The 24973-nt window shown below is 40.8% G+C and overlaps 1 protein-coding gene across 2 annotated transcripts in view; it reads left to right on the forward strand.

Moving 5' to 3' along the window:
• Nucleotides 1-23541, forward strand: part of SHISAL1 (shisa like 1) — a 72938-nt gene extending 49397 nt beyond the window's left edge. The window contains exon 5 of one of the 2 annotated variants that reach the window (XM_059472488.1): nt 19891-23541. In XM_059472488.1, coding sequence (XP_059328471.1) covers nt 19891 — 1 coding nt within the window. In that variant the 3' untranslated portion in view covers nt 19892-23541. Of the gene's footprint in view, nt 1-1625; nt 1822-19890 lie in introns of those variants that run through there. The other variant, XM_059472487.1, reaches the window with a different exon arrangement.
• Nucleotides 23542-24973: the final 1432 nt, after the last annotated feature.

Raw genomic sequence — 24973 nt, forward strand, 5'->3', positions numbered from 1 at the left:
CCTCCAGTAACACTCCTTCCCCAGTGAGCTGTTTGTGCTCCCCTCAGTTTCCACAAAATTGTTCTTTCCCCTAGTCCTTTCCTTGGTCAGTGGAAGAAATGAGTAGATGCTTCCTTTTCAAAACCCTATTTATCCCCTGTATTTTAGCATACTAGCTTCTATATTTTCATTCTTGTAACCTGCAGCTTTTGGAACTTAGAGCCTTTGAACCAAGAGCACAGATGATTCAGTGTGAGTTGGATACAGAAAAAATAGCAATAGGCACTGGTGATCACAGGCAAGATGTTTAGCATGCAAAAGAGGATTTTGAGTAAACAGCTCCCTCAGAAAATGACAGATTTGTGTACTATAGCAATTGCTAAAACAGTGGGGAGTGGGTTGCCTGGCTATTTATTTCTCTTTTAGATAATCTGCAGGTTACATAGATGAAAATATGATAATTTTGACCTACAGAAATTAGGCTTAGTTTCAGAGTCTGATTTTCTGCTGCAGTCTATATTTGATGAATGACCTCAGTACTGTCTTCTCAAAATGTAACCATACTATCTGTGAAGAAGTGAACACTTACTGGATTTGTAATTTCCATCCCCATTTTTAAAATCACTGAGTCTATTAAAAGACCTGTTTTACATTTTTTACCTGAATTTCCATTATTCTAGATTATGACACCTGCTTTGGTAACACACCAGGTTTCCAGTCTAAAAAAATCAACTTTTCAGTTTATGTTGCCATTTTAATGTGTCCTAAACTTATCCCAGCTTTTCTGTCTGCAGGGAAAACAAGTGTTTTTCTTTAGCACTTCACAAACACCCTGTGTGTGTGTGTGTGTGTATATATGTGTGTGTGTGTGTGTGTGTGTGTTATCCTACTGTAAGAATGGTTCCTGTGTACAGATAAGCATTTTAAAAATGGAGAATAGATCAGAATAGACCTTTGAATCCTGACAGGTATGGATATACCCCCAGGCATAAAAAACTTAAATACAGTTTAAAACATTTTGCAAACAAGTTTTCAAGTTTTTGTGATGACAGATGTTGTTCAAGTTGTTAACGTCCTGTACTACATTCATCTGAGCACAGCTACAAATATGCCCATTCTAGAAGACACTACATGATGACATGCAAATCCCAGTACTGCAGAGAACTGACAGTGTAAGGAACTGTCCCAAGAAGGATGTCAGGATTAACCTATAGCTTGTAAAGTAGTTTTTGTATCTTCCTGGATCAAAAAATTTATGTAATTGGTTTTTATTTCAGCATTTCTTTCCTTGCCCTAGTTTAAGTGCCTATGAATTGGCAATGAATTGGGTATGTCAGAGGGAAAAATCAAGCAAGTTATAATATAGAGTGGGTAGAACCCATCCCTATAATGTTTAAACATTTGTCACAGTGGATCACTTCATTGTTTACTTGAGACAAAGAGAACCATGTATAGCCATAATATTATTATAAGTAAAGAGGTCTGGAATCCATTAGGCAAGCTTCTGGCTGCTCTTGCAGTGTCGTGCCAGGATAGGAAGGAAAATCATTAATCTCAAGAGCATCCAACCCCATTTGGACTAAATGGATGAAGCATCCTGTAGTGTGTGGATTTTGCAGCCCAACTAATGTTGATTTCTTCTTTAGTATGAAAACCACCTGAGGGCTGCCCAGGGCCCGTGTGGGCGGAAGGTCAGGGTGGATGCACCTTGTGCAGCCCCAGCCCGGCACAGCCCACAGTGACTGAGCTCACACAGCTCACAGAGCCAAGCCTTGTCCCGTGGTGATCCTGCAGAGCATCAGCCGCGCCCTCCACGCTCCCTGGCCCGAGGCAGAACCTACACTCTGCTTACCTGAGCAAGCTTTTACACCTGGAAATGGAACTGCAACAAGCAGCAGGCAAATTATTTCTACTGCTCAGCAAAGTAAAAGCCAGGGAGACGATAAAATGGAATATTGCCAGTTGGGGAATCGAAATCCTGACTGCTGAAACAACTTGTTCTCACAACTGTGGGAATATTGTTAATTAATAATAATTAAAACAGACTAAAGAGGAAGATCACATTAAGAAGCATGGGCCAGGGCAGCCTGGCAGAATTTGTCCAGGTCCTCTGTGGCTGTGTTTTGTTCTGGATGTGAGAGGAAGACCTGATCCTTCAGCCTTGCACTGCTGATGTTAAACTCCTCCTCACCTCCATCAAGGATGCAAATCACAGGGAATAAATACTGTCCTGAAGTCCAACGTTTGCTTCTGTGTTCTTTGCCTTTCTGCACAACAGCAGGCAGAGGCACTGCCTGTGATCACACATGTGCTCTGTGACTCTGTTTCAGAAACCTGCTGCTTGGCTAGAATCAGGAAAGAAGCAGCCCAGCAGGGTTAGCCCCTGTATTTCCTTCACACAGCTGGAATGGATTAGGCAAAGGCAAGTCTCTTTTACTTTCCCTTATTAAATGTTGGAATCTGCTTTTGCTGTGAATTCCTCTGGGGCACTTTGTCTTTCGGACAACAAATAGAATAGGTTCTAGCCCGATGCTATTCACCTGCTACTTGACACCTCTTCAGATGACTACCAAAACACCAGAGAGAATAAAGCCTATAAAAATACTGGCAGAGTTTGGGAGCCAGCAGGTAACTGAGCATGTCCTCAGCAACTATACAAAACCGCATGAATATTTTGCTGGTGGCTAAAAAGATCTTGTGAAAGAATTTGCTTTGATAGCAGATTTTGAAACAGGATGTAGGCTATCACTACAGTGCTTCCTTCAGTGACTTGTAGGAGCTGCAATCTTGCCTGTGTGATGAGACATTGGTGCTGCAGTGGGTCACTGTGCACACAGTCCACGAAAATCATGAGCCATTGTGGTGACAGAGGAGTTAGTGCAGAAGCTGCTCTTGATATAATTATTTACAGTGACAAGGGAAAAAAACTGCCTCCTTCGATTCTAGGTAAATAAGATCTCAGCTTCACATTTGCAGAATTACTTCACTGAATAGCAATAGGATGATGCTGTTTTAAAGATGCAGAATTTTGCATCATAGGACCAAGCATAGTTTTTTATTTAGACCCCCTACCTGGACTTTTATGTTAGACTAAATTTAGCAAGTCAGAGCATGAGTAATTTGGGTTTTTTAAAAAGATGAAAAAAAATTTAAAACTTATATTGTGCTTTTTTGAAAGAACTCTCTAGAAATTGACATCACCTAGAAAATCTGTTTGGTTACAGAGATTAGGTAAGTGTGTAAGGCTACATCTACCATTATCTGTGGGCCTCCAATGCCTTTGGAATATATTGGGTTAGAATAACAGATAATGCTGAATGAATTTTCTTCTAAATATTCTTACCTTGCTTGCTGAGAACTGCATAACTGCTAAAATAGAAATTAGCTCTACCCCAGCCCAAGCCAGCACATCAGGGCAGGAAGCCAAAAGCACAAAGACACGGTGGGCTTGGAACCAAACACCTCAAAATCTGCAGTGTTCCAAGTCTTATTTGCTTGCCTCGATACAACATGCAAAAAATTGGGAGATTTTGGTTTTTTCATTTCCATTTAAATAATTAAAGTTACTGAGTGCCTGCTTCCATTCTTCCTTGTGTTCAGAAATTGACTGTTAGCATGTGAAGTTAAGCCAACGTGCAAGGTTTTTGTCCAGTTCAATCTAAGTCTTTGTGTACTAGATATGCCCAAAATGCATCTTTTGTTGATACATATGTAGTACACATTGTTCATTTCATTCCATACTCTCCTTTTCCTCTGGCTCAGTAAATTATAGACCCCATACTGATTTCTCTACATTCTTAACTTCAAATTCATGGCATGTGGGCTTATTGATATTCCCTATTACAGCTGTTTCTCAGCCTTTTCATTGAGTTGGGGCTGTTGCATTTATCAGCTTCAAGAAAATCTTTCTTTTAAAGGGACTGTACAGTTGAATCACTTTAACTTAAATATGATAATGAAGTATGAGAAAACAGTAATTAGTAACTCACTCAAAAGTGAGTGGTTAAAAGGTTATCTGAGTACTATTGCTGAATGAACTCTTCATACTGAGAAATGATATCTAGTAAAATTATTGGAAATCAGAGCTGAAAATCTTCCATATTTAAATTTCATCATCTATTTCTGGATAGAATTTTTTGCAGTGAGATCATTACCTCAATCCCATGATACAGATATGGAATGACACTACTGAAGTAGCAGATAGCAGTATAAAATTTATGTGAAATCAGAACACTCCAATTAAGCCCACAGTTTTACTGCATAATGTCACAACACTGTAGCATCACACAGGAAGGAGTTTGACATCCCAAACTGTATCGACCTATTCCATCTCCTCTGTCACAATAGGAACCAGTAAACTAAACTTTAAAAGACTCTACAAATATTTTCATAGTTACAGAAGTCCTACCCCTGGCATCCTCTTAAGTGCTAGATGTTCAACAGTAATTGAGTAATGTTTTACACATTTTAAATATGCACAGAAAAATAAAATAGCATCCTCACTTGGGTTCTGAAGTACAACAGAAAAACTTTAGCATGAACCAAAGATCTTTCCAGGGATAGAAAGAATAAAACAGGAGATGCTGAGAAGCTGGAGTTAATGATTTAAACAGACAGTCCTTACTTTATGCCAAGTGGCAATGGGATTTTTAAGTAGGAGATTTAGTGTAATTCATTGTTCTGAACTGAAAGAAAACACATTTCAAAAATAAAACAGAAAAAAAAATATAGACAGGATACTGCCCATCTTCTGCAGAAACTACTTAAAATACCTCCAGAACAACTATCTATGGTGCTTTTAACAGAAGTGAGAAGGAAGAACAAACAAGGTAAGAGTCTCTAAAGTAAGATGCCACTGCTTTCACCTTGGAAAAGGAACTCCCAAAGTATATTTTGAATGTCAAAAAACAAGTAACTCCCTAAACTCAAGGAGTACTGAAGATCATGTGTTGACCTATTTAATATTTTCAGAGTTACTATTAAGCAAAAAGCTATATATAATAAATAATCCTTCTATGGGGTAGCAGAAGATCTTTTAAGTAAGCTAAAATTTCTGTGTGAAATGATGGTGTATTATGGGATATCAGACATTAATGGAATAATCAGAAACTTATATGATAATGCTGAAGGCGGGACTGTAAATGGTAACAATGTCAGACAATTATTTTCTGTGAGAGCTGAGGTCAGGAATCTACCATATCATTACTTTTATTGTCCCTGTCCCCTGATGAGATTATAATGAAAACAACCACAGTAGTCATTTCATCAGAGAAGTGCTAAAACTTGTCTGTATGACCTTGTTTTTATAATTATGTTTCACTGAACAGTTCAAAAAAAGAACTTAAAAGAACCAGAAGTTAGACACAGATTTTCATTATTAGCAAGGTATCAGACATATCTTGGCTGTTAAGTCTCAAAAGAGAAATAGATCAAGAAGCACTGAAATCTGTGTCATTATACTCTTCACTGAGACATGAGAGAACACTGATGTCAATCAGCAAACAATTTTCAGGCACTTGAAAGCTTTTGGGAAAGTTACATGATCAACACTGTCATAAATAATATGCACAGACACCTACAATTCACTGCAGGAAAAAAACATACCTCTGAGGAGAGTTTGAAATCCACATAGAAAGTTTCTTGGAAATTTGCAATGCTGAGGAGATAAAACCAACTTAAGACATGAAATGGCAGGAATATGACATGTCACTGGAAAGCAATTAGAAATGCTGCTAATGTTAGTCCCACCTCAGGTGACAACATGATCCTAAAACAGAACAAGTGAGACACATTGCTTCAAAGAACTTGGAGATGAGTTTAATCAGCACAACACTATGTAGCCTGCACAGACCAGCAGCAGAGGAGTAATTGTTGGAGCTTGGCACCCATCATAATATACAGGAACACAAAAAAGGTGTGTAAAAGGTGGTTATGTGTGGAAATAAGCTACCTCACTTCACTTCCCAATAGGGTTATCTGTTTCCTGGTGTTTCTGAATAGTGGGAACCTTTACTTAGGCTCCAAGAATCTTGGAGGTGGAATGGCTTGGGAGACAGACCTATTGACAGTAAATGTTAAAGGCAGAGATGGAAAGGTGTTTGCACAGCAGCTCACAGCAGAAAAATTACTCTGGGACTCAAATCTGGAAGGGAATGAGCTCCACCCACAATTTTCCTTCCTGAAGAACTGGTGCTCTGGTACATCAGGGAGGAGTTTATGCACAAAGGAGCTGTCCTAGTTACAGGAATTGTGTGTATTAACGACCTGATCATATCCCTGAGCTGAGCCCTGCTGAGCACACACCACACAGGCTGCCTCCTGTCTGCTGGAAATCACTGCTGGCTGTCACACAGAAAAGGAACTGCAGTGAGCTTCATCAGGAATTACAGTAAATTAATTAAACAGCCACTAGGTATATTCTGTGTTGATTACTGTTACAGATTTCGGTCACTCACACAGAGGATGGAGGCAAAGTAATTTTCAGTTGCATTCACAGTCTTTGGAAAGTGGTGAGTCACAGGAGCTGCTGAAGCCAGAACCTGTTACCTGCTCATCCCCAGTACAGCTTCACCAAAAACATTCTGAATAAATTGTGACTGGAATGGAAGGCAGCCACAGATCAGCCTTTCACTCACCAAAAACCTCCCAAACTTCTCTCATGCTGCTGAAGTTACCAGCAGCCAGAAGAACATCAGCCTAATTTGCATTTTAAGGCATTTTAAAGAAAATTACATGATGGAATGACAGTTGACTCAATTTATTTTTTTTAATATTCACTGAAACCTCTTACAGCATAACAAAAATAGGCATCCCAATTAAAAAGAGCGCCATGAGTGTTTGCATGAACAACAAAAATAAGACAAAATTGGGGATGCATTTTTGAGAGTATTGTGGGATGATAGCTAAACAATTTGGAATTCTGGAGTTCATGGAGAGGAGATACCAATTAGAAGTAGGCAACTGTCTCACGAGTAGTGTGAGATTGCTAGAGGGAAACACCACCTTCCCTAGGGCCTGCAGCAGGAAAACTCCTTGTGACAGATGGGAAAGCATTCAGGGAGAGCTGCAGAACTTACTGGACTTCTGGAAAGTTTGTCAGACTATGGAGTTAAGGAAGCTCAAGGCTAAAAGAACATTAAAAGGCAATTCGAGCTTGGTCTGTAAATTCTTCATGGCCCAGAGATTTCAGATAGTAGAGGACTGTACACAGACAGAAAAATATCCAATACCTGGAAGATCTAATTATACAAATCTTTACTGGTGATAAAGAGCAGGATTAAACTTAGTCAATTTAGCTATCTAAAAATCCTGTATCTACTAGTTATCCTCACTAACACATTGAAAGAGGCATTTCCAGGTGGTTATTCATTCCACCTATCTTAAGATGGATGAAACTGCTTGGAAGCCTGGCTTGATTAATTTTTTTGACATTATGCTGGAAGATGAGTTTACAGAAGTCATTTATCCAGCTGAAATTTGCCAGTGGGATTTATCTCCTCCAAATTTGTTTTTTTTTTTAAGTTGGCAGTTGATCAAGGAAATGTCTTGAGATGCAGCAGAACACCCATTACTTGTGATTTTAAAATCAGCAAGGGAGCTTGTGGAACATAAGCAACAGTGGGAAGAATGGGAAGCTAGGTCTGCACAGCTGGCCAAACTGAGAACCCTAAGAGAACAAAAATCTTCAAAAATCTGATTTATCTGGGAAACAGGTGAGGCTGCAGTCCCAGAAGATTTACACCAACATCAGTTTTCTTAGAAACATTAGGCTGGAAAAAACTCTTAAGGTCACGGAGTCCAATCATTCCACTAGCACTGTCAACTCATGTCCCCAAGTGCCACATCCACACAGCTCTGAAATCCCTCCAGGGATGGAGACTTCACCACTGCCCTGGGTACCCTCTGCCAGTGCTTGGCAGCTCTTTCAGTGAAGAAATTTCTCCTAATATCCAACGTAAACCTCCCCTGGTCCCACTTGAGCCTGCTTCCTCTTACCCTATTGCTTGTTATCTGGGAGCAGAAATCGACCTCCACCTGTTTTCAGTCTCTTTCCAGATACAGATAAAGAGCAACAAGGTCCCCCCTGAGCCTCTTTTACTCCAGGCTGAATTTCCCCCAGCTCCCTCAGCCCCTCCTGCTGCTCCAGCCCCTCAATGTCTGTCTTGTGAGGGCCCAGAACTGGACACAAGATTCAAGTTGCGGCCCCAGCAGTGCCAGCCCAGGGGACAGTCACTGCCCTGGCCCTGCTGCCACACCATGGCTGGCACAGCCCAGGTGCCATTGGCCTCCTGCCCCCTGGGCACGCCTGGCTCCTGTCCAGCCGCTGTCCCCAGCACCCCCAGGGCCTTTCCCATCTTTCCAGCCCCTCTGCCCCAGCCTGGAGCTGCAGGGGGTTGGAATGATGCAAGCATCACATTATCCCAGCATGGCAAGCTGATCATGCTCACTGAGCAGTCAGAAAACACAAACCAACAGCTGCACATCAAAACTCACACGATGCTTTTCTCCAGTTATATCACCCTCTGCCATTCAGGACTGCAGGGGACAAACATGTGGCCTTCTTCCTTCCCTACCTCTTCCAATAAATGCCTGATTATACAGCTGCTGCATAATAGCTGCTGATGCCAGTGGAACTGTGCAGTGAGTGCATAATCACTCCAGAGAATGGGAATCTCTGGGCAAAGCCTCATCCCAGCACCACCTGCCCAGTCCTCATCTCTCAGGTTCTGTGGGCTCAGAGAGCCAGTGCTGGTAGCAGCACTGAAGAGGTGAAAATTATTTTTGTATGTAACAGGCTTCCAACTTTTTCTGTGGAAGTGCTGTGAGATTATAGCGGACAAGAGAGCATCCAGCAATGGGCTCTGTTACAGTGTGTGCTTGTAAAAGCTGTTGTGGAATTAATCATCCTGAATTCTTACAGCCTTTCTGCTTCTCCTCTAATGTTAAGGTGCTCATGTGATAGCTGCAGTTATCACTGGGCACCTCTTAGAAGCTTAAATTTCTGTCATAAAAAAATGAGCATATAATAGATCCACAATATGAAATGTGCACACAGATGCAAAAAAAAAAAAAAAAAAAAGAAAAAGGGGGGGCAAATAATGAAAAGTAACCTAGGACAAAATAAGAATAACCCACCAACTGGCAGTCATAATGGTATGCAACAAAAAATTTCCATGCTTTGTAAATTATCATTCAAACCATGCCATACCAAGTGGAATTCCTCAGTTCTGTGACACCAGCCAAGCACTGTTTTTCTTTCTCTGTGACTGAAGTAAGTCTGCTCTGCAGGGATCATACACGGCCACTGAGCCATGCCCAAAGTTCCTGTTGCAGCCAAAGGACATTCGATGCCCCAGCACACCCATATCTAGATGCAGCTGTGAGACAATTTAAAAGCAATAAACCAGTCACAGTTCCAGCACTGGTGTCAAAGCATGTTTCTGTGTAAAACCAGCCATACAGCTCAGATAACCACAGAAGAAAAATTGTTTTCTTGCCTTTTGTACTCTGCTAAAATTGCCCAGGGTCCTTGGCCTCTTCTCTTTCCACATCACAGCACACCTCAATTTCTCCTATCACTTTTTTACATGGGAAAGGTGGGGAGGAAAGAGGGAAGAAGCATTTCTGCATAAAATTGCCTTTCTAACATTGCTTCCAGTGTGTAATGCTGTAACCAATGATGGTGTTGTGGGTGTTGGTTGCCCTTCTGCTCCCAACTGCAAAGAAACGAACTTAAAAGTTTTTTATTGCTTGGATGATTATGTGCAAATAAACATAGACTGGATCTACAACAGGAAGCCAAACAGGAAGCATATTAAATTTCAAAGGCTCTATTACTCCTATTGATTTTAGCTGTTGATACTTTTGTTAAGGTTAAAAAGCAGTTCTGTGTTGTTTATAGAAGTATCTTCAGAAACTTATTTTAAAACAAATAGTTTATATTTTCCTGCTGCTAGAAAAGTCACACAAATTCAGTTGTGAAAAGAAAAGAAAAACATACATAGAAAGAACAGTTGCAGGAAACATGACTGTTTTCATCCTACAATGAAAGCTCTCAACACAGTAATTACTACATATTTTCTCTTGAGCTCTGACTCAGAAGACTAGCCCTCTTCATACTGAAAAGTGAGAGCAGAAAATAAAGCTCTTGGTAAAAGTAATAACTATTTCAAAAAATACTTTTTCTCACATGTCATTAATATGCATTTTATTTTCAGAAATGACAGAATCTCCTGTATTGTACAGAGGTAACTAAAAAAGCTAATTTAACTTGCACTAAATACGCAGCTCTGGGCTAAATCACAGGTTTGGTGCTCAAAACTTGAGTGCTGAAACAGATTCCTCCCTCCTAAATAGATGGTTGTGCAGCTGGAGCAATTTGAACCTCTGGCAAGGCAGAGGGAAGCAGCACATGCATCTTGTCTCAGAAGATTGCTCATGCTCAGGAGAGGGAAATGGAAATAAGAAAGGGGAGGTAGCTTCCTGAGCCAAATGAAGTGCAGAGGCTGAGGAGCAGTTCCAGCAGCCAGAGGGGTTCCCTGGTTGTTGGAGGCCAGCACAGCAATTGGGCACCTTCCTCCTCCTCCACTGTCCTGCCCCCTTTCTATGCAGCACCCACCCTCCTAGCAGGGGAACAAGAGCCTGGAGTATTTCTTAGTGATCCAGCTGGGATCCAGTTCAAGCAATATACTCATTTGACCTGCTTTGTAAACCAACACTGCCACATTCCTTCAATCTGGGACAAGTTCTTGTCCTGCTTCTAACATAAGTCCCCTGAAATCTCAGTGGCTTTCAGTTTTCTTGACTTCTGTGGGCTTTGAAGAAGTCAGCTCCTCAAAGCTCTGCAAATGGTACCAGAACATTCCAGTCTAATGTTTGGCTGACGCCTTTTTCCTTGCAGCATGTTTCAGCAGTTCAATTTCCATGCAAGTGGTTGGGTTTTAGCCTCTGTTGGACATCAAGACATGCTAGGCAGCAATTTTAAGAGATTGAATTTTGCTGATGCCAAGATGTTTGGGCAAAAAGAGCAGGATATTCACCTGATGTAGGCTGGCCTGAGCTGTTGTTTAGCTCAGTAGATTATTCTTTAATTTTACACAGAAACAAAGCTGTACCTATATAAAAAATGTCAGAGATTATATACAGGAATTGCAGGCCAGATAAATAGATACATGAATAAACACATGCTTTCCTTACATCTGGCCACATTTTTCACATTGTCCTGTATAACTGAGCTGCATTTACCCTCAGCTGTAACTTGCAAAAACCTGTTACAACACTGAGAATTGACCATCCCCATAGGTAAAGATACTGTGAGCTATACTGAGTATAGCTTGCACAGGCAGCCTTTTAAATTGTCCTTCGTTTATAAATAAATAGATTAAAAAAATTAAAAATTACCAGATTGCTCTATAAGTGCTCTTCTTTCTGATTCAAGCAATATTGTTGAACCAAAGTTTTGTTGCTTGTAAGTTTTAAAAATCCCTGTCAGTATTTTCAGTGCATTAGGAGACTATGTAAGTGGGGAAAGGCAGTGTCCTAATGAGCTACATTCTAAATCACATGCCAAGTTTTACTGGTTTTTTTTTTTAAACCTCACTTTCTAGAGGATCCGTTAAATTCAGATTGTCAGTCAGCACGAAAGGAGGCTTTTTTCTCCCATCATGTACCTGAATTTTAACACAGAAGGGCATGCTCTTGTAAAGCCTCCTGTATTTCCACTGTGCTCGCCTGGATCTAAGATGAATGGTTTGGCACTGCTGTATAAGAACTCAGCACAAATGGAGAATATTTGAGTGTCTGAGGGATGTCATAGCCACTCTCTAGGAACAGATTTTGAAAGCTGGTGACATCAGCTTTTGGAAAATTGGGAAGAGCTGGAATCAGAGATAGCTCAGTCCTTACCATTGATGCAGAAATAGTCCAAGTTCACAGCTTTTTTAAGAGCTTTTACAGCACTACCAAGAACAAATTGAGGATCAAGCCCTGCTCCAGAGAGTGCTCATCTATTACCCCACCCACAGGAACATGCAGCACCTCTTGGCATGTCATGAGCCTCAGGGATTCACATTTCCTGGAACTGAATTTGTGAGATGGGGAAAAAAATCTAGGACTGCACATGCAGATGGGGGATAAGAATCTGCTTCCTTTTTTAGAGGTAGCTGTGTTTGAGGAAATACCTACAGGCCTTGGGTTTTCCATCAGAATCTTCTAGGATGTTAGGGGTCTGTTATATGTGTTCATCAAATCTGGTCGTGAATAAACTTGAGGGAAGTTTTCTAACCAGAACATGGAGACTGCAGAAACCCTTCCACTTAGTGGTACTGGATTGTAAAACAGAGTTTCATATATTTATGTAGAAATTTGTATATTTGCATGTGGCAGTGTGAGAGTGAAGATGGTGTTAAGAGAAATCTGCACTACTGCTGCACATTTTTGTAATTCCGTTTTTGGGGCCAGTGGGGCTTCTCATTTCCTAAGTTAGGCTTGGGACTCTGAGGTTCCTGCACTATCAGTTTCATTTGGAGCCCGTCTGAGGAGGAGTAGAGTAGCTCTGCAGGTGTAGAGTAGCTCTTCAGAGTTTTCTGTTGACAATAAAGGACCCTGAGGTAACTCTCTAGAAATTAACCATTTTAGCATTCTGATGTCTGCATTTAGGTGGGATTAAGCCCACTTAGAGTATCTATGCCATTAAATTACACTACACACAGCAATAAGTCTCCTTTCCAAAGCAACATACTTGGACCTTAAAGAAGCAGACAAAAATACTCTCTTGCCTCCAGCAATAGTTCCTCCAGTTTTTAAATATCTTACTCTATGATAGGAGTGCAATTAAAGCTATTTGGTCACTCCAGTTACATGAAAAAGATGTGAAAATGAGAATAGTCCCAAGTGAAATAATAATAATCTAGAGTTCTTCACATGATACCCACATTCAGCTTGGCATTATGATGCCTTGGGGTCTTGAAAAAACTTGAAAGCAGCTCAGACTGTTTACATAGCAAAACCAGGGTTGCAGGTTTTTTTGACTCATACAAAGAAATTTTGGTTCAGGCGTATCAGCTGTTTAAGGACTGCCACATATTAGCAGGAAAATTCATCAACAATCAACCAGATGAATTTCAGCCTCAAGCCATGTCTGTTTCAGGCAGCCTGGCAGTGACACAAGAGTTTCATAAATATCTGGAGAATTAGTAAGCCCAACTAATTTTCAGTTTTACTAGTAATGGGCCATCCACTCTTGTAAGACATTTTGGAAGGGGTGTTTTGAGTATTTTTCTGAAATAACCTTAAGAAGAGGAAGAAAACATTTCAGATCATGAAAAGTCAGACTGCAGCTCTTCAGTGAGGAAAAACACAGCTTTTCAGTGATCATCATTCAGTTTATGTGCTCAAACCTTCATCTGTTCCTCCATTCAAAACTTATAAATAAAACTTTGAATGCTTCATATTTCCTTTTAAAATAAAAACAAACCTCAAAAATTCTCCTGGATGTTTTTACTTCCCAGAACAGTGTTCAGGAGTATCAACCAAGTCAGGAACTACCAAATGAAAAACACTGCTACTAATTGAAAAATACTTGACTTTCATGAGCACAGGATTACTTCAGAAACCATTATTTACAGTAGGTAATGTTTATTTATGTTAGCAACCCAAATGGTTTCAAATCACTACTCTTTGCAAGTGAGTATGGTAAAATATGGCCATTAGAAAAAAAATAGAGAAAATTGTATCCTGTGTGGTTTCATTCCTCTCCCACCCAACCCAGCTGATGGGACAAAATATGTATTTAATTTGTACAATTATAGATATTCCAGAGACTCTCTCTACAGGAAACCAGTTTTCCCTCCTAGCTTTGCTCTGTTGGCCAGGCAGCCACACTAATGGCAGAAGTTAAGCCAGCTGCTGTTTGAACGCCCGCAGTTCAGGGGAAGGAGCTGGATGAGGCCAGTCCTTGCCTGCTGCAGCTCTCCAGGCTCACTGCAAGTGCCAAACCTCCTCCTGCATCCCTTTGTAGGACAGGCCTTGGAGCCAAGCAGATCCTAAGCCTCACTTCCCAAAAGGGCAGCCAGATCTTTGGCAGTGTGACCATAGTGCTGTACCAAAACCAGTTCCTGACTGGTTGCAATTTGTTTCCCAGCTCTTGGCTTCCAGATCACAGCACTGCCCTAGACTCAAGAGCAAACCAGTAAGTCTACCAGTGTGAAGCTCAAACACATAGTATAGGCAAAGTGTTCCTCTGAAAACCATCTCTGAACTCAATATTAGCAGCAAAAAGTTATGGAATCAAATTTAGAAGTAATTTAAAAAGGCAAAGAAAGCCCCTCCAGTGGTGTGATATCCCAATCTCATGGATGAGTGCACTCCAGTGGGGGTACACAGCTATTGGTAATTAGAAGGTCTTAGTATTGTTATCAGATTTATCTGGAAAATAAGCAGCAGTGGAGTTTAAATCTGTCGAGTGCTTGTCTGTCCCTCTGACACAGAGAGCAGCCCTGCACCTCCCCTGATCCACCAGCCTTCCTCTGCAGGGCAGCAGGCACCTGCCTGACATCTGCCAGCAGCTCTCTCTGCCCAAGCCAGCCTCTCCCGTGGGAGCACGAGAGCTTCCCAAAGTGTCTAAAGTTCCTCCAAAACCAGGGAGGAGCTCTCAGAAGTGATGTGATGCCATGTGCAGTTCAGGTTATATCCCCTGAGCCCTTATGGGAGTTGCACAAGCGTAGACTGGTCTGTAAAAGGTGAGATTCTTAAGAAATGTGGTTGTAGGAAACGGAAAGCTAGAAACTTCCATTGATACTGAAGGGTTTGATTTACAGCCTTGGAAGAAGCTTGGATTGATGTAAAAAAAATTACACAGACATTAAACAGAAAAATTATAAACTTCCATTTCTCTAGTTGTAAGTAAGAATATACCTTAAGTAAGTAAGAAATGGTATTGGGTAAGACGGTGAAGGGCTTTATAGTGTAGCAATGTAATTGTACAGAGTAAGCTGGGTGTAGATGTTATCATAGACATATATGTGTGTACGTGTAACAACAGCCCATTGGATAAAAGTATCTGCAGTGCAGCAGAATTAAGGTGATAGGCTATCAAAACAAAATAAACATTGTGGCAATTTTCTATTGGATTGGAAGGTTATATATTGCCTTATAATGAAAAAACTTGTGACTACCTTGAGCTATGGCTGACTTCTTACGCCTCTAAAATCTCACAGTCTTTGAGGTTGATGTTTATCTGAGTAATAAATCGTTTTTAGCCTGACAGTAGTCCCATCCCTTCAAGTAAGGCATCGATAATAATTGTGGTGAACAACTTGAAAAACAGACTTACCAGCACTCATAACAAACTATTCAGATGGAAACTTCTTTAAAACTGCTTCACAAGTTGTTTTTTTCTAATAAGTCTTTCTAGTAATCAATTGTAAACAGTCAATGATGGAACGTCTGAGACAGCTGACAGCAATCACCTTTTTACACAGGATGCCCTTAGGTGATAATTAGCTCCCATTACACAGACAAGCGATTCAGCTGTGAAAGTAAGCACATGCCTGGTCCCCAGCTGCATTTCCTAGGTGGAAGGGAGAACAGCCTGACAGGTGACATTCACACCTTTTGTCTGAACTCACAGACACTGTGCTGATGTTAGCTCGTTGCAGCGTGAGCAAACACACTGCCCTAAGCATAATGCAAGGGAAATTTAAATAATCCAAATGCTTTCTTCCCACCTGCAAAGCAACATTGTTTAACTCTGGTGAATCACACATGCATTGCACGTTTATTCCATTTAAACCTTAACGCCATCCTGAAGTATTTGCTTTCAAACATATTTTGACATTTCTCTCCATTTTTGCAGAATTGTCAGCTACAGGAGGAACACTTGAGTTGAAATTTCAGGCTGTTTTCCAAGTTGAATATGTCCAGTGCCTGACTTTTGTGTAAATTCTTAAGCACCAGATGTCTGTCTTCCCTGAGCCAGCTATTATTTAGAAATATTAGCAGAGGCTGTCAGTGATGGTGGTCATTTTTAGCAGTGGCTGTGACAAAATTGATTTGCCACCACTTAAGGTCCTCCTCCCATCTGAACCTCATGCAGGTGCTGGGATGAATTTCACAGCTAGACCATAGGAGAATTTGTGATCCATCAAAAGTGAGGTAATTCAGCCTAGGGATGAAAATAGAGGCAAATCCAATGCTCCTTTATGGCAAGATGGCAGCACCCAGGACCGTTGCTTAATGCTCAGTTGTTCCTTGTCAGTCCAAAAAGTCCTGAACATTCAATTCAATTCTTTGGTATTGAGCCAACCTGATGCAAATTTTTCTTCTTGTTGAAGTTTCCTCTGCATTGGAAAAACCTGAATCATTCAGCTATTTTGATGTTCTCCCCAAAAAAAAAAGATGAGGAGCCCCACCTAAAAAGTCAAGTCTGTGACTTTCCACTTTCTTTCATGCAAACAAGATGGCCAAATTGAGATTGAACGAGTGGCATTCACTCTGGAATTTTGTAACTTTCAAGAATTAGTATTGGTAATGCAAGGAACCTTTCACTATATACTTTGGATATAATGTTACATGCTCGGTATAATATAGCCATAGGAGTCTACAGATTCCAAACGATGAAAATTATTTCCCTGCTCTTTGGCAGACCCGCAGGCAGAGGGATTCGATTATATTCTATTTCTATTTCTTTCTGGTTTGAGATATATTTAGACATTTAGTGCTTGTCCTGCAATTAATTTCTCATGTCCTCCCTTTCAAGCTGGTGAGGCTTTTACAAAGTCTTGTGCATCATGCTTTGTCCTCCCTTGTCCTTCCATTTCTGGGCAAGGAGGGCACATTCCTATTTCCTGTAACAACAGGTGTAGCCACCAAGGGCTTCCTGTTGCAGAAAGCTGTTTGTTAGCCTGGCATCCCAGCTCTATCTGTGCCAGAGACAGCAAAAGCTTTTCTCCCATCACAGTGAGCAGGCTGGAAGGCAGATGCAGATCACAGCAGGCCTGCTCAGATCAGTGTAGTGCCATTTTATGCCAGAGTAAAACCTGAACAGTTGCAGAGGCTGTTTGCTTTTGTGTGAAGTATGAGCCACAACTCGTCTAAGTCTTGGTCCAGGGTGCATCTGCGGTCTGAGGGGACTGTGGTGATCCATGGCACTTTTTAACCAGAGACCTTGTAATGGTGAATGTGGCAGCTGTTTACCTCATTTGTTAGAAAAATGGCAGAAATCTCTGGAAAAACTTGCCTTCAGAGGCTCTGAATCATTCCTTCATTACTAACGGATGGCATTTCATTCCAGCAGAACTGAGCTACCAAGCAATTACCGCTGTCAAAGAGGAGGCAATCTTTTAGTTGTCTGCTGCCTTGTCAAGCAATGAGAATCACAGAATCACAGAATGATTTGGGTGGGAAGAGACATTAGAGCTTATCCAGTTCCACCCCTTGCATGGGCAGGGACACCTTCCACTAGACCAGGCTGCTCCAAGCCCTGTCCAACCTGGCCTTGGACACTTCCAGGGATGGGGAAGCCACAGCTTCTCTGGGCAACCTGTGCCAGGGCCCCACCACCCTCATGGTAAAGAATTTCTTCCCAATATCTGATCTGAAGGTCCCCTCTGCTGATATGGCTTTCCTGAGTGCTTTACATTGAGCAGTCTGGGGTGCTGTACAGTGACCATAATCTCTGACAGGGAAAAGGAGCAACCTGAGCCACCTCCAGAGTACAGGCTTCAGCTCTAAGTGCATTAAAACCCTGCAGAAGTGACCATAAGTTACAAACACAGGGTTTCTGTTGCCAAGCACACTGTGTTGGGGGACTGGAATATAACACTCTTGCACATGGAAATTAGCATTCATCTCTCTTTGGAGAATGTAGGTATTTTTATGGGATCCTGCTATTGCAAAATGATGCGAAGAAGTACCTCGCAACCTTACTGGTCCAGCCCCCTGTGAACCAATCAATCAATCAATCAATCAATCAGTCACATATCTCACTTCATTTATTGTAGGGGAAGAGGACCTTTTAGCTTAGCAACTGTCCTGTGAGGGTTTGGTTTCATGGAGAAGCTGTGGGTTTGGCCCAGACTCATCCAGCTTGGAAAATGCAGGGTAAATACTCCCTACTTGCTGAAAGAGGCTTCCAGAGCTGAGTGGGATCTGGCTCTGCTGTCCACATCCTCCCACTCATCCTCCCATGGCTTTAGACAGAGGAGAAGAATTGGCAAGAAATCAGAGCTACTCACAGGAGTGGTATTTTAGCTTCTGTGCTGAAGACAAATATTCATGAACTTTGCTATGGTCCTCCCCGGCTAACAGTACTGTAAAAAATGCCTCAATGTGAATTAAGATAATACTGTTGTGCTATGGCTCTGGTGGCTGCATACCCAACCTTGCATTGTCCAGCATCTGGGTCCAAGAACTCCAGTAACTCTCACTTTGGTGACACTCTTGATTTTACCTTAACCTGAAGAAGGACTTGGCCAGCAGCAACTTGGGGACACAAAGGTAAAGAGTAACTGGCTGATAGGTCTGACATGTTTAAAATTACAGTCTGTCCTGGGACACACATGCCTGCTCTATCTGCTTCATCTCTAAACATTTATTTAAAAGCAAAGATAGATAAATAAAAGAAACTGTATCCTGTCAAACAGTCTAGTGATTTAAACTATGTAGATAGCCGATTAATAAAGGATTTCACAGGAGGGGAAGCACATGTGGCGATCTACAAAAGAGGTGAAACAACTGGAGGTGCTGGGAAGGACAGAGGTGCCTGCCAGCCATAATATGCACTCATAGTGTGCAGTTTCTTTCTCCCCAGGTGTTTTTTTTAATTAGTTATAGCTGAGTCTCCTGAGACTCTCTCCTAGATATGAACAACTAATTTTAAATTTCATCTGCGTGCAGACCTTACATGAGGCAGGTTTGCATGTTGTGTTACTATGCATTTCTACCTATATCAAAAAAGGACAAGTGACAGAACAAAACAATTTTTTTGGTTTTGTATTTCTAACATGAAAAATGCTGTGTAGGCTACTTGATTATTAGAAAGGAATTAGCTGTCAAACCTTGGGAGGTCTCATGTGACTGAGTTTTGGGTGAAGGCTTAAACCCTCAGAGTTGTAAGAAAATCTCAGATTTCTATCTGGAGGTCCTCCCTGGCTGACAGTACTGTGAAAAATGCCTCAGTGTGAATTAAAATAACACTGTTGTGCTGTGGCTCTGGTGGCTGTGTACCCAACCTTGCAGTGTCCAGCATCTTGCACTCGTTACCTGCTTGAGCAAACAGATGTATTTCTTTAATTTGTTACTATGATTAGTGATCTTAGTCTGCCTCAAAACATTCCCTAGCTGGACTTTCAGCGCAGCCCCCTGCACCCTGCCATAGTTGTCTGTGGATGGACCCCACAGCCTGCACACCCTTCACAAGATTAAAGCAGCAGATTTAAAGCAGCTGTAGTGTCCAGAAAGTGCTGCAAGCAAAAAGCTTAGTAATACTTGCAACACTTCTGTAAGGAAAGCACATAAATATATTATTTACCCACGTATATGTGTGGAAATAGAAGTACATTTTCTCATCTATTAGAGGAATAGGGATCAGAGTAAGCAGCCAGGACCAGTTTAATATGAACAGGGAGAAACAAGCTTAGCCTCCCACTCTGGCTATGCAGAATCAAACAAGAGAAGGAGAATGCAGCTATCAATAGCACACACAAGGTCATACCACACCGAACAGAACTAACAAAGGAAGGTAGAAGCCTCTTAACACCTCCTCTTTCTTCCTCATGCTTTTCCTTCTTCTTTCTTGCCTCCCAAGATTAAATCTGCAGCTGGAAATACTACAAGTTTTTCTTTACAGGAAATACTTTTGTGTTAGGCGTTCCTGAAACATGATGGAAACCATTTGTGCTTTATGTCTTCCAGAAAATTATATTGATGTGCCTCAAGATGGGAGAGGTAAGACCAGACTTCAAGGAGCAGCTTTCAAGAAAATCAACTAAATTACAAGAGCTGAAAAAATTATGGATAAGTAGGAGAGAGAAAGACTACAAGAAGAATATTGAGCAAGTCACCTGAAGACAGACACCATTCAAACAGCTTCTACAGGCAAATGATATAGAAAGAGTCTCCAGGAGAAAGCAGTCTGTAAGCAATATTTTAATTCTAGACTGACACTGTTATCTCTGAAAGGAAGCATCATATTTGTGAAAATGCTCAGTAGGAAGAAAATTATGTTGCTCTGGCAAATCCACACAAAGGTGGGAAATGACCACAAGACAAACCTTTGGTAGATAACTTTTCTTTGCCTCCCCATCCATCAATTGCCATTTGAGCCTAATCTCGTCCTAAGTGTCAGAATCCTGAATGTGAGTTTTTCCAAAGTTCTCTGGTTAACATTTTGTCACAATAGGGTAGATGCTGGTAATCCACATCACTGTTAACCATATGGTCCTATGCATTGCAAAGGTAAGCAGAGCCCTTTCATTGAGTCAGACTGCAGGTTAACTTCAACCATAATGCACATTTTTAGATCACTGGCAATGACTCTGCTAAGACTATCCGAGCCCATCTTAAATTTAGGTTCTTGAAGAGGGCATCCTTTATTAGGATGTAACACCATTCCACCCCCATACTCCTGGAAGCTGAAAGCAAAACAGAAAAAAACCCAACAAATTATTTATTTCAAAAGCAATAATACCATTGTCCCCCTCCTTTCTAAGGCAATAGTCAAATTCCCTCAGCCACTGCCTGACTGCAGAGTTTACCCCACACAAGTCTCAGAATCCATTTGTAAGCCAGAAGGGCAATGACTTTGCCACAGAGGTATGTGGAGCACTTGATCACTGGGTTGCAGTAGGTTGACAACTTTCTACAGGGCAGGGTTATTTTAAAATCATACAGTACCAATTACATGAGCAAATCCTGTGAGATTCAATTATTTAAGATATTTGCATGGAGAACCTGGTAGTGACAAGCAAACAGAGGAGTTCATCTGGAAATCATAACACAAAGCCATGATAATGCCAGTTTAATCCTTCATGTCTACTATTTTGTCCTGCAAATCTCAGTAAGTTTAAAATAACCTTACATTTTACCATTTAACCACAACATGAGGAACACCTTGTTAATGAATAATCAAGTGTTCCCTTTGTACCTCTTTGGCTGAATTAATTTTAGTTTTCTATTGAACTCAACGGGGACACTCTTCTCAGTGATTTGAGTCAGTTCTTGGCTACTGGAGTTCAGGATGGTATGTGACTAAAACCATGAAGGAATAAATAGTGTTGGAGGGCCCAACAAGACTGGACACCACAGGAGTGGAAACCCAGTCTTCAAATACAGCCCAGTCTGAGTAGCATGCCAACATGCACATGCCCCTTTTCTCTGTAAACCAACAACTAAACGTGCCAGGTATCACTGAGTAGGGGCAGGCATTGCCTAAAAGAACAAATTCACAGGTGGGAGTGCTACCCTGCAGGGATGAAACTCCATCCTGTCCCAGGAAAGCTCGAAGCCTGGCCCACTCTCACTTATCACAGAAGATCCTGCACATGCCCCCAGCTTGGAGAGACCTGAGGGAGCTGCCACAGTGCACCTGGGGTGTTACACCTGTGTTACACCTCAGGAACTCTGCAAGAAAAGCAAAGCAAACCGAGTGGCTGGTGGTGATGCCATCCATGCCAACATCATGCTCCTCCACACTTCCCCATTGGCTCCAAGATCCATAACCCCTGCAGACAACCAAAAAAGTATCCACAATAACCAGTGTGGCACTCTGCAGTAACTGTTTGGTCCTTTTACTTCTCCCAGCACCTACTTTCATTGTGAGGTGATGACTGCCACAGAGAGCTTTGGAAAAAGCTTATGTTCATAGAGGAATTTGTATTAGATACTGGTTTGTGTGACTTACTGTATTTTGTAAGGGTTTTTTTCCCTTTGGGAATTGTGCGTTATTAATGAGCAGTTTTATGCTTTACTTCTAGTACACGTATACCTTGTAATGGATGTGCTTTTTGTTAGTTTGTTTTCTTTTATTCTCTACACAGAGCCAGTAAATATAAGGTAGATACTCTCTGGCTGAAATTCTGATTTTGCCTACCAATTATTTATGGATAAATCCATGTTGTAGTTGGTGAATAATTTTTCATCAATTGTGTTGTTATAATCACCTGATAGTCTCTCTACTTCAGCAGAATAAAAGATCCTGAATAAGACTATTGCTAATTTGGCCTTAAATTAAAGGGAAATTGTGCACTACATATTTCCCTACCATCATTTCTATCAGCCCTTCTTCCTTGCTGTTGGGACACTGGAGAAGAGCACTGGATACACAAATAGCCACCTGAACACCTCATCCACCTCTGTAGCTGTGCTCTGATATCCCTCTACATTTACTTGATCAAAACTATGGTGGATCAGATAAACTGCAATGAATTTTTCAGTTATTTCTGCAGAGAGATTGGTTCAAATGCAATCCTTCTCTAAAAGAAATTATCTGGACTAAAATTATTGTATTTTTCTCTATGCCCATTCTGATACGTTTGGAAAAATAAGGGTTCTGAAATTAACACTTTTAAAAGTGCATACATTATACCTCACATGTGACAATGGCAGCTGTCTATCTCAGTGGCTGTTAGGGAGCTTCCTGCTCCAGAAGCCCCTTCCCCTGCCCAAATAATTTCCTCTCTTCTGTTTCACTGAGAGCTGTGTCCAACTTCTTAGTAATTGCTGTGTATAATGTAGGACATAAAAAGTTAGGTTATAAAGGTTGTGCAGGACTTGGTGTTGTAATTTAACCATCTTTCATGCCTGGTTATGGATTTTACAAAAAACAGAGTGAAAATAATCTGGCCTCTTAATGTATAATTCAGCATATTGTAGCAGCTATTTTAGACACCTTTTTTTTTATAGTTTTACTACAGCTGTAATTTCTGTATGAGGACTGCCCACTTGAAGAAGCAATGAAGTTAACACATCAAAATGATTTTTTAAAGTCTGTTCTATTCCACTACCTGTGACTGTGTATAAATAGTAAAGCAACAAAAACAAAACCTCAACCACTGCTGGGAAGAAACACCTTTTCTCAGCTTCAAAAGTTCTCTTCTGTAAGACAGGCATTTCTTCTAGTCCTCCTTTTACAAAAGTAGTAAATTACTAAGAAAATTATATATATACAGTACAATAGTCTATTTTGATAGTCAGCAGACTATTTTAGGCTAATTAAGCTAACTAGAAATTGTAGGGTTGCAGTGATTTCTCTTTATTGATACATTGATGATAATACTGTTTCCATATCACTTGGTGTTTGAAATCAACACGTGCCAGGGTCCAGTGATTTGCTAATCTAGTTTCTGGTCTGATCCTGTCCTATTTTTTTGCAGCATTCTCTAACTTCATATTATGAATCATGTCTTTCTAAAGTGATTGCCAAGCAAACCAAAAATGTGTTTTACACTGCTATTGCACTGCTCTCGTCTTTATATACAGTAGTTTTTATAAAGATGTCCTTAGGTTTTAATAAATGAGTGTAACGTAAACTAATCTCTGTAATAAAACTTGCTTTAGTGTTTCAAAGGCTGTCTGGAATAGCTGTAGAGATTTGAGCTTCTGAGTATTTCAATAGCTTCAAAATTTGTGGCTTCCTTTCCCTCTGCAGGAAATCCCCAGATACCAGAACTCCATGGTCTGTACAAGGGTAAAATGAAGACAATGTATTGAACCCAAAGAATAGACTTAGAGGTGGGGGGAAGGGGCCCCAAGAAGCCAAACCACACCACAAAGAAAAAAACCCATAAGGCCGTTGCATTAATCAATACATATTCCATTTAGTCTGCTTCACATTTCCAGCAGTTGCTGATACCAGATATTTAAGATGGAAGTGCGGCACACTGAAGAGAGATTGCTAAGAAATAAAAATAATCTTTCCACTACTCGAGGCAAGCTGAGAAGGCCAAACTGCAACTGAGTAGAAAGAAAGCAACATTTTGACTTTCACACTAAAGTAGTCTGTCCCACATGGCTCATCTCTCCTGCTGAGGCAAACACAGTTTAGTTTGCTTTGTACAAAAAGGCAGGACCAACAACTCTCAGGGAAAAGAGATTTAATTTGTTCTTTGCTTCCAGACTGAAGGATTTGGACAGTTTCCCCAGGAAGTTTTAGATTTTCTAAACACTCTCTCAAGTCTCCTTGTCACCTGTTGTTTAGGAGGCATCATTGACAATGTTCCCAAAATACTGAGAGCTTTGAGCTGAAATTTCAGCTCTCCCATTAGTAAAAAGGAGTATTTTTGACAACATCACCTCTTGGAACAGATTGCTTCCTTTTACAGAAAGAATTCTTCCTCTGTCCTGCTGCCCCCAAGCTTGAGTTCTCCTCAGCTGTTTTCCTGTCCTCCTTGCTGTCCTCCTTGGCCCATCCCAAATCCTTGGTATCTGACTGAAGTCCTGGCATTTATACACAGCAGTACCTTTTCCCATTAGAAATTATCCTTTCAGCATCAGATCACTAGCCTCAGACTAGAGACTGTGCTGTGGAAATATACCTAAACCGTCAAAAATAGATTTTATAGCCAAATTTAAAAGGAAGGATGAGAAATCCCTTGTAATGTCACTTACTTCATGTGCCAGAGTGCATTTCTGGAGCTTCTATAACAAAGCACATGAACTCTAAAGTAGAAAAGGATCGTTTTCATTAAAGCAACACTTCAGTAATTCTTAGGGGTTTTACAACTGTAAGAGACTACAATTGCACTCCACTGTGCTAAAATTTATGGAAGGTATTGTAGAAAGAAAGAGGACAAAAAACAGCTTTAAAAATACATAAATGTGTAAAATTACATGTAATTGCAACCCAGTCCCCTTCTCAAACTGCACCAACAATTGTGAAAACAGTTAAATAGATGAGACAAAGGACATAAATCAATGGATTGGGTGTGTTATAGCTCCCTCACCAAGTTTCAACAATTTTTATTATGTGCTTCTAGTAATTGAGTAAGGGTTATATTCA

Source organism: Ammospiza nelsoni, chromosome 5 (assembly GCF_027579445.1).
Source record: "Ammospiza nelsoni isolate bAmmNel1 chromosome 5, bAmmNel1.pri, whole genome shotgun sequence".
NCBI classification, from domain to species: Eukaryota; Metazoa; Chordata; class Aves; order Passeriformes; family Passerellidae; genus Ammospiza; species Ammospiza nelsoni.